This window comes from Xenopus laevis, chromosome 2L, assembly GCF_017654675.1.
Source record: "Xenopus laevis strain J_2021 chromosome 2L, Xenopus_laevis_v10.1, whole genome shotgun sequence".
Lineage (NCBI taxonomy): Eukaryota > Metazoa > Chordata > Amphibia > Anura > Pipidae > Xenopus > Xenopus laevis.
In genome coordinates this window covers 153,392,318-153,402,394 of record NC_054373.1, presented here as the reverse complement: position 1 = coordinate 153,402,394, position 10,077 = coordinate 153,392,318, and the positions used below count along the sequence as shown (strand labels likewise).

The following is a 10,077-nucleotide window of genomic DNA, read 5'->3' as shown; positions in this document are numbered from 1 at the left end:
GCAACATGTTTAGTTTTAAGAACATAAAAAGGCACAATAAAAGTTGTATATATTTATCATTAAAAAAGAAGCCTTTGATCATTTTATGTATTAATACAGATGGTTGAATTCCTCACACTGTGACTGCCAATGGCGGCTTATGCTTAGCAAGAGTACAGTTCCACCAGATGGCCAAATTGGCTGGACCAGAAGGCAAGGCATACGGAGGGACTGAGTGGGCTGAGATGCTGAAGTCACATACAAGAATGAATTTGCTTCAGTTAAAGATTCCTGTAATATCAGTTTGTTTATTATTCGTCTATTACATATAATGTGTATACTAAGGACGATTGGAGTATGATGTCATCACTGGAAGGATGTCAGAAGGAAGGAGCAGATTTAGTGAGGCAGAATATGAAGAGCAGATGTTAACACTAAAGATGTGGTAATGAGGAACCATTGAACACTGCACGTCAATAAAACATAAAACAGCCCATATGTTAAGCACTGCTACGTTGACATAAACGATTTTCATAAAAATAGACTTTTCTAGTAGTATGTGCCATTGGATAATCCTAAATACCGGGCACCGATCACAGCAAAACTGTTTTCCTCACCAGAGGTGCGGGTTATCAGAATCTGCACTCCATTTATAGGGAAACAAAACTATTCTGGGCAGAAAATACTGCTAGTTAGCACTGTAAATGAGCTCCCGGTCCAGATGACTATGTTGGGACAATCCTATGTCATATCGGGTACTTGCCCTTACTTATGTGGGCCTTTATCTCCCTATGCACAACACTACACTTTGCTATGAGCCACGTACTGTATTGTCAACATTGGCACAAAGGTGCTCAAATAGTTTCATTAACCTTGTGACACCTTAACCAACATTTCTTCAATAGTGGCAGCAATTTGCACTGTCAGTCATGTGTTTCCTGAACCTCTTATAAGCACCACCCTTTCTTACATAATTGAATTTATCCTTTTCGGTGTTCCAAAATGTTTCCCAATGAATAGCTTCCCTTGAGTTTTTGCTGTAATGACATGGAGACAAATGATCTTTTAATACAGAATTTTTTTTTGCTTATTTACACCATAACACTAAAGTCGTTGCCACTGAAAGTGAATATAAAAGTAGGAGGAAAGTGATGGTTGTGAAACTTGGGCTGGTTTGTTTGCTCTATTATATCAGTGTTGGTGCTCAGCCATTGAGCAAGGATTTCTCCAATACAGAACTTCCTTTGTTTAGGAGAGGAAGGGTTTCACATTTCATTTTCAAGTATGTGTGGGGCAATTAGCAAACAGAATAAGCAGTTTTATGTTGTTCGGGCCAATGATAACATAAACTTACAGTCAGTTGGTGCAGAGGTGGAACAAATGAATATGATATAAGAGTTTACAACTCCATATCTTAAAATCTCACGCACATTTAAATATTAAAAACAATACTCAGTAGCTGAAATTCCCTCCAGTGCATCATTTTCTTATCAGTGAGTAGGAATCTTTAAGCCTTAGTTACTGCTGCAAGTGGGGTCAAGCTAAAAAAATGCAAATGTTATGTTGTCTTTATTGACTTGGTACTTGCATCCAAAGATGCTCTTTGTACTTCCATATAGTTGCACTAAGTGCCGTTGCATCCATCTTGTCTGCTGGGAAACTTGAAGCTACTGCCATGTGGGTGTGGTGGGAAATCCAGGGCTCCCACAATAGATTGTGTCAATGGCCACAACACACTTTTTGCAAAACAATCACATGCTATTTCTGCTTTAAGCTATAAACCAAAAAAAAAAATTCTCTATATTCATGCTATTTTAAAAATTCAATTTATTGTATCATATTAAAATATAGGACCCCACATGGAGCCTAACGCGTTTCTTGCTTACCCAGCACTTAATCATAGGCCAGTTTCCTGAAGTAATCCTTACTATGAAAATGTTAGCTGTCCCTTGAACCCAATTTAAAGTGCACACTTGCAATCGCATTCATTTAGACGCAATTGCAGAGCTCACTCATAGGCTTATGAGTAAGTGCCACATTAAGCACAAAATGCGTCAGGTTCTCTATGTCCTAATAAAATGCTGTTTTTAATAAATATTTAGTTTGAATGCTTTTTCTTGGGGTATCCATATTTTTGGCATTTATTTGCACTTTTTGTACTACAATAGTAAATAAATCTTTTCATCTTATATCCTAATATTTAGGCTCAGCAAACATTCATCCTGTGGTGTGTATACAAATGCCTGTAGATGTCACTGTGCTCAGACTTATACTTCCTGGACAGCTTAAAAGTGAAAGTTACTGTTGTGTAATGGCTGCATGACTCTGCTAATAAAGCACTGTTATACTCTACTCATCCTCGGCTACCCAAAACAAAACACATCCATTTATAATTATATGCCACAATTTTAAACTAGTAATATAATTCTGCAGGTGGGAAGGCTACAAGCGAAAAGGACAATGCTTATCCTGTGAAAGAGGCATGGCACAGTATATAAATTGCAAATAGACATTTCATTGTACTATGACAGATGTAAATGGGATAATGGTTCAAGTTTAAATCAAAGTAACGCCTTTCAAGTCAAAATAAGCCAAAAAGATGCCTGGCTAAATTATCTTGCTATTCTCAAAACAACAAAACCTTCAAACTTTTATTAAACGTATTCACCTTCCGAACTCATTTTGTCCACAGAATGCTAATTTTGCTGCTCTCGGTCAACTACAAACTAAAGAAGAATAAATATTAGCACAGGTGCTAATGATACAAATGAAACAGCAACTGGGAAAGATTAATGACAGACCCCCTCCTCAGTGGCAATAACAACATTAGTCAGGTGTGCAGAATGACTCCAGATACTTTAAGATTTATTGCAAATCAGGCTTTTGAGCTTTACTACTCAAAGTAAGGGTACAACATGCTGCAAACTGTCACTTATCATAGAAGCTTGCGTTCTGTGATTACTTGGTCGAATCCTTAGGGTGAAGACATACAGAGCTACTAGTAGCAGCTACTTGTTGCGGCTACAAAATGCCAAAAAAGATACCCTGCCATAGACAATACTGAGAATTGCCTCTGCTAACATTAACATAGTGTCTTAGCAAAGCCAATTATCACTATTGTCTATTTTGTAGCTGTGAAAAGTAGCTGTTACTAGTAGCTCTGTGCATCTTCAACCTTAGGTGCAACAAATTGGGGCTCATTTACCATACTAAAGGAATGTTTTGTGCAAAATGGAATATTGCCTTGGTTTTTACCCACAATGCAGTGTTTTCTCCTATAATGTCAGGGTAATAGCAGTTAGATGGTGGCATTGTGCCTGATACAATTGCAACTTTAAGGGAGGAACTCCACTGATTTTGGAGCGATCTGACGTGCTGCGCAAAAACGCAGGCATCAAATCGGATGCAACGGAAATAAGGTAAGTAAATGCATTGTGGGATGGTGTCGCAGCATTGATCCGACGCAACACAACTGCACGCTGAGTCTGCATCCTTAAACCATAAATTATAGGCATAGACATGCAAATAACTCCTTATTGTGTGACCAACTATACATCCAGAACAGCTGCTTAAATAGATACAGCTTATTTCTTTCTCTGCCAACATAATGTGTAAGGTGGGGTTTTTCCTAGCTAGTATTTTATGTTACTTAAAGGATAAGTAAACCTTTAAAATAAGTAAACTGATGAGAATGCAATTCTTAGCACTTTTGTCATTTACATATTTATTTTTTTGTATTCCAAGATATTAAGGGATACATTTGCTGTTAATATGAATTCATTTTGTTCCAACAGCACCCCCTATTGGTCAGTTTCTGACCAGTCTGACCACCAAGTAGCCAAGGAAGTTGTTAGGAGAAAGAAAGAGGCTGCTCTGATGTTCTTCTGCTTAGAAAAGATCTGAGAAAGGTTTCTAATTGTTTTCCTAAGCAGAAGAACATCAGAGCAGCCTCTTTCTTTCATGTAAATGACAAAAGTGCTTAGAATAGCGCTCACATCAACTCTACATTCACTTATTTTAAAGATTTACTTATCATTTAATAGGTGGAGAGTGTGGTAACCCTAGTTATAAGACTGACTGATCACCTATTTCTGGATATTTGAAACTTTTGTAATTGTTTTTTAGGCTTTTCTGTTCTGTTCTAAGTTCTGTTTCCTTTCCCTTGTGCAGTGCTTTGCCTCTGTTAGTAGGGTGTCTGAAAAACAGTACATGTCTGGCACTATTGCAGTATGTACTCTATGGACATGCAATAATAATACTAATAATAATTATTACCTTATGCCTCCTCTGATGAAGCACTAAATGGAGTGAAACGCGTCAGGAGGAAGGGGCTGGCATGAGGTATGATGACATAGGGAAGAAGACACTGCATTTAGGTATGTTTAATATAATATGATATAATGTTTTAGTTGTCATTATGTTGTTCTAATAAACCCTTGAAATGAGCTACCTTGCATTTTATTTATGTTTTCAAGTACAATATGTTATTGGACCCTATGCTCTGAGCTCACTTGTTGACAGTAAATATACTTTCCTGTAATTTCTTATTTAGCAGCCTTTTCAGCAATGTTGTTAAGCCCCACTGTTGAAGGACTACAACTCCTGGAATATTTCAACCTAAGAAGCAGACACAACAAATTCAGGGGGGCCAGGAATGAAGATGCTACCCTGGTCCCATTGTTTGATTTAAGAATAATATCAACAAGCCGAAAATGCGTAATAATCCTGTTAGACAACACCAAAGCATTATTTAGTCTAGAATTCAGGATACTTGATGATACTGTAGATACATTGCATCTATAAGTCTGTGCCATCTACAGGCCCAGACTGGCAATCTGTGGATTCTGGCAAATGCCATAGACTATTTAGTGGAGTGGTGTGGAGGTTGTTTGGGCCTGTGTATTTGAAATGCCAGGGCCTATTTTGTGTCTCAGTTCAAACCTGGCCATCTACATTGGAGATCTTGGGAGTACAGTGAAGACACATTCCTACTTTAAAGGGGTTATTCACCTTTAAGTTAACTTTGGTATGTTATAAAATGATCAATTCTAGCAACTTTTCAATTGGTCTTCATTATTTATAGTTTTTAAATTATTTGCCTTCATCTTCTGACTCCTTCCAGCTTTCAGATGGGAGTCACTAACTCCAATCTAAAAATCAATGCTCTGTAAGGCTACACACATACAGTTATTAGTAATTTTGGTTACTCATCTTTCTATTCCGGCCCACTCCTATTCCAGTCTCTTAATCAAATCAATGCGTGGTTGCTAGGGTAATTTGGACCCTAGCAACCAGATTGCAGAAACTACAAACTGGAGAGCTGCTGAATAAAAAGCTAAATAACTCAAAAACCCCAAATAATGAACCTTTAAAACAATTGAAATTTTTTCAGAATATCCCTCATCATCCCACATCATATTAAAAGTTACCTCAAACGTGAACAGCCCTTTTAAGATATTCTTTTTACAGCATTTCTACAACAAATGAGTTGAATTCTAGATAATGTTCTGTAGATGAAACAAATATTGTGTGATTTGGTATATGCTGCTCTTTTTTTCTTCACACTATTCCACCAGGTAAACTAAACTATGTCCCAATAAACTGTTGAATAAATTGTCAGGACATGTTTAGTCTGTACAAACCTGCAGGATACCAAAAGGGTGTGTATTGTACAGGGTGTGTATTGCAATGAATAGAAATTACCTAAAGGCATATTTCGATGCAGAACTGCAGGTATGAAAAAGCCAAAAAAACTGTGATTCAACAGTTTAATTCAATAGTTTAATTGAAATATTAAACTATTTTTATTATAAAATGATTAAAAGTTTAAGTGAGATTTAATCATTTACAAAATTCAAGACAACTGCAAAATTGTAAAAAAACAGGGGCATAGAGGAGGGGTCCCCTTTCCCATCCTTCCCTAACTTCCGCTTGATAACAAAACCCATACCTATAATATTTTAGTAACAGAAACTGATATAGACATCTATAAAAATACTCCAGAAAACATTTGCTCCATAACACTGTAACAGCTGGCATAAATAATGTAGCAGAAGTGCCAACCCATATCTCGAGTGATCTTAGGGCATCTACGGTGCATCTATCCAGTCCCTGTCCCATTTCTGCCTCTGCTCTTTTACTACCAGTGTTCCTGTTGCACTTGTATCATAGGGAAGCTGTAGGGAATGGTATTGGTGACCACTTACATAAAGAAATTTACATAACAATCAATTGATAAATAAAACAATATATGGTGTAGAAGACAATGCTATAACAATATAAATATTTATTATAAAACAAGTGCAGTATTTACAGTGCAGGAATAACAGTACTGGATTGGATTTAGTTTGACTTTATCTTACAACATTGTTTTACATTAGAAGAGTATATATGGAAAGTGATCATATGTGCAGTCACTCAGGGCCAAAGGTGCGGCCAAAAACAGATTTTGTTGCAGATTCAACATAGCTGACATACATAGTTATTATGAAATGTAAGAAATTAATCAGCACTTTTAATGTGACCTTTTCTAGCCATGAGATCTCCTCTGCAGCTTGGGGACCCACGATAACGAATCCAGGATTCAGTTAGGGATTCAGCCAGGATTCAGCCTTTTTCAGCAGGATTCAGATTCAAATCCTTCTGCCTGTCCGAACCAAATCCTAATTTGCATATGCAAATTAGAGGTGAAGTGGAAAAGCAAGTGACTTTTTGACACAAAACATTTTATAAAAAACGTTTTTCCCCTTCCCATCCCTTAGGATTTGGTTGGTATTTGGCCAAATCTTTTGTGAAGGATTCGGGGGTTTGGCCAAATCCAAAATAGTGGATTCAGTGCATCCCTAATACAAATGCTCTATGAGCTGCCCTTAAACCAGCCCTTCAGTCACTGGCTTGAAGCTACTTTGAAGAGGTAGAGTTGAGAGATAATTAAAGCGAGCTAGAGATCCTCAACTACAACCAGCTCAATAACCTCTCTAAAAACAGAAAGTCAAGCCACGTAAAGTCTCTTTTAGTGCCTCCTTATTTTGCTGATGGCCAGAGTGACAACCCTCTTATAAGCATCACGAAATTGTCGGTTCATTGCTGCATAAAGTATAGGATTAATGCAACTGTTCAGCCAGGTAAGGTTCGCGGCTATCATATGAAGCATTTGGGGCGCTCTGTTTTTGGCATCAAAAATATTGAGTAATAAGAAAGGAATGTAGGAAACAACAAAGAAAATAAAGACCACAAAGCACATTCGGGTGACCTTTTTGAAATCAGAGCCTGAGTCCTTGGATTGGGGCAATGCTCTTCTCTCTAGTTTTTCATGATCGGTGGAATGAGAGGTAACAGCATTTTGGGAAGTACTCTTGTTAGATGGAAGGTGTTCTGAAATAACCTCACTGGAGACTGCTGTATCCACGCCACTGTCCATTTCTTGATATTTCCCCACATCAGTTGAGTTAAGGCCAGCAACGTGATCCTTTGTTGTGTTTTTGGTTTTGAGTTTGTACTGGTCCAGAGCCTGGGCAGCTGATTTTACTTTACGGTGAATCAGGAAGTAGAAGATCCCAACACAGCTAAGACCAATAACGAAGTAAAATGCCATTAAGATGGTTGTGTATGGCCTTCCTTTTATACGATGGAAACTGCAGGTACACACTTTTGGAACTAAAACAAAGACATGCCAAAGTGGGGCAAAGCTAGAAAAGCCCACTACCCAGGTACCTAGAAGGATAAGTGATACTCCCAGTCTACAGAAGATCCGATCAAAAAGCTTGTTGTTGGCAATAAGAATATAACGGCTGACAGCAATGAGGCACAGGTTCAGGATGGACACCGAGTTGGAGACAAACAGCAGCATTCCAAATACCCGGCAGAAGGTGGTGCCACTTCTCCAGTACAGGTGGAGGTAGGAATCTACTGAGAAGGGTTGCAGGAATGTGCAATAGAGGATATCAGCTAAAGACAGGTTTATTATCAGCAGATTGAACCGGGTCTGGAGCTTTTTATCCAGAGCATACGCAAGCACTGTCAGCACATTTCCAATAGTCCCCACCAGAGACACCATAATTCCCCATGTCACACCAAAATAGCGATACTCCACGATGGAGGGGTCATAGCAGGAAAAATTGGAATCTGTCTCATTCATGATGGAAGTAGACATTGTAACAGCTCCTATCAATGAAGAAAATGAAGCAATGAAGATGCTTTACATTTATAAAATACAATTTTAAAGTGACCAAAAATCAGGGACAGAAAGGGGGCTGGATGACATGGGTCACTACAATGTCTAGTTCTGTGTGCAAATGTTTTATGTGCATTTTGCCTGTAGTCTTCAACAATGTCAGTTGATTTTATTCAATTTATAGTAATGTGGAAGTGTTTAAAATCCTTGTTTCTTAATTACTCAGGCTCCACTGTTTAATTAACACATTTCTACTTTCAAACTCTAAATAGCCTTCGGTTGCTGTTATGTACAGTATGTAATCTATTGATACTTCTCATTCTATGAGTGGTTTAAGGAAGTGAGGAAATTTGTATTAGTCATAATAACGTATATAGTTTTTATGTCTTCTATAATTAACTTCTAGCAAATTCTTATGCCAGCTATAATTGAAGGCTTATAAGGGAATGGCCACATAATACAGAAAAAAATCCCCACATTATCATACGTGCTTTTCCTTAATGCATCTATGAGCAAAGCCACTAAGACAAAGATGTGTGTTTCCTGGACACTAAAATAGATATTATTGTATTTATGGGGTAAACCACATGGGCTACAAATTATTGTGAAGTTTGCACTCACGGGAAACCATTTCAATCATTTTACATAGCCACAAGTAGTCAAATTGAAACAGCTTGCCTTAAATAGCTATAAGCGACCCCAGGTAAATCAGTTACAGTAGTGGAGTGATTTTCAGCAGGTACAGGCAGAAAACAAAACAGGGAGATTGTAGTAACATGCATGTTTAGACCCTTACTGGAATGTATTCTTGTTTAGACCCTTACTGGAATGTATTCTTGTTGGAATGTAAAGTACTCTCAACAAGATTCATACCTGAAAGGCACTGCCCTTTCCCACCATGCCAAATATTTAACTCAGCATAACTCTGAGTCGTTTCAATCGTTTGCCCTGGTGGAAGGCAGCCCCCGACTCTGGGTATAGGCAAAGCTGGGTTTATCATTAGGCACTTGCCTAGCAGCACTTGGTTATATAGCCAACCCTATCAGCTTAGGGCTTGGCACATGGGAGGAATTTTTCAGCAACACTTTGGTTGCAATAAGAACAGTATAACTATAATACATTCTTTTCTACAATATTAGCTGACTACTGGTACATAGCACAATCCCTGTCCTACATTTGCAACACAAGCCCTGTCATATATCATGTCCAGTCCCTCTTAAAAACAAGAAACCCCACCTGCAACTCACAGCAATATTATCAGAGGACATTTCTCTAAATCCTGTAGCGAAGCAGTGAGCCTAGGAAGGCAATTGTTTATATTAGTTTAACTTTGCCTCTGTACAATATTTCTTAGCAGAAAAAAGAAAAAAGACATGAGACTTCCACTAACTTACCCAATACTGGAAGAGTGCCTGCGATCTCAAGCATTTAAGAAACCATTCTGGCTTTATATGTACTGCCTGCCTTCGGAGTGTGCAAGGAAAACCCCACCTTGCTCAATAATCTGACAAAACATCCGCCAGCATGTCATCTCTGAGTTATACTCTGTCTCTCTAAGGTGCTGATTAACCCTCTTGGTGCTCTCTCAGCCCTTCCCTTGGAGAATTTCACTTCTATTTACTTTTATGTTCAATTAGATTTTTTATCTCCTCCCCAGACACGCACAGCCTTTCTATATCTTTAACTAGCAGCATCCTGAGCTCCTGTTTGCTCCTTCAGTATATTAGTATTGTGTATTATGAATATAGTTTTATTCCAGTAGAATTTGCCACAATTATTAGTAGATGCTTATACCCTCTGTGTATGTTTTGGCACAGCTTCAGTGTTGAAATACCTTGATAAGGAAGATAATAAGAAGCTCATACATGGAAATATACAGAATATAAAAAAAAATTGATGTGCCTTTTACATGTTACTTTTGTACT

General features: G+C 37.9%; 1 protein-coding gene across 1 annotated transcript; it reads right to left on the bottom strand.

The window, feature by feature from the left end:
• Window positions 1-6,757: 6,757 nt before the first annotated feature.
• On the bottom strand, window positions 6,758-9,748 carry gpr84.L (G protein-coupled receptor 84 L homeolog). The gene is made up of 2 exons (XM_018247543.2): window positions 9,547-9,748; window positions 6,758-8,142 (listed from the first exon to the last, which is right to left on the bottom strand). Exons 1-2 carry the CDS (start codon window positions 9,578-9,580, stop codon window positions 6,992-6,994), a joined length of 1,185 nt encoding a protein of 394 aa, XP_018103032.1. The 5' UTR covers window positions 9,581-9,748; the 3' UTR covers window positions 6,758-6,991.
• Window positions 9,749-10,077: the final 329 nt, after the last annotated feature.

Excerpts from the sequence above, each read along its gene's own strand:
- gpr84.L (XM_018247543.2), bottom strand. The coding sequence starts at position 9,580 with ATGCTTGAGATCGCAGGCACTCTTCCAGTATTGG. Across the intron at positions 8,143-9,546 it reads AGGCACTCTTCCAGTATTGG|GAGCTGTTACAATGTCTACT; the intron begins GTAAGTTAGTGG and ends CTTCATTGATAG.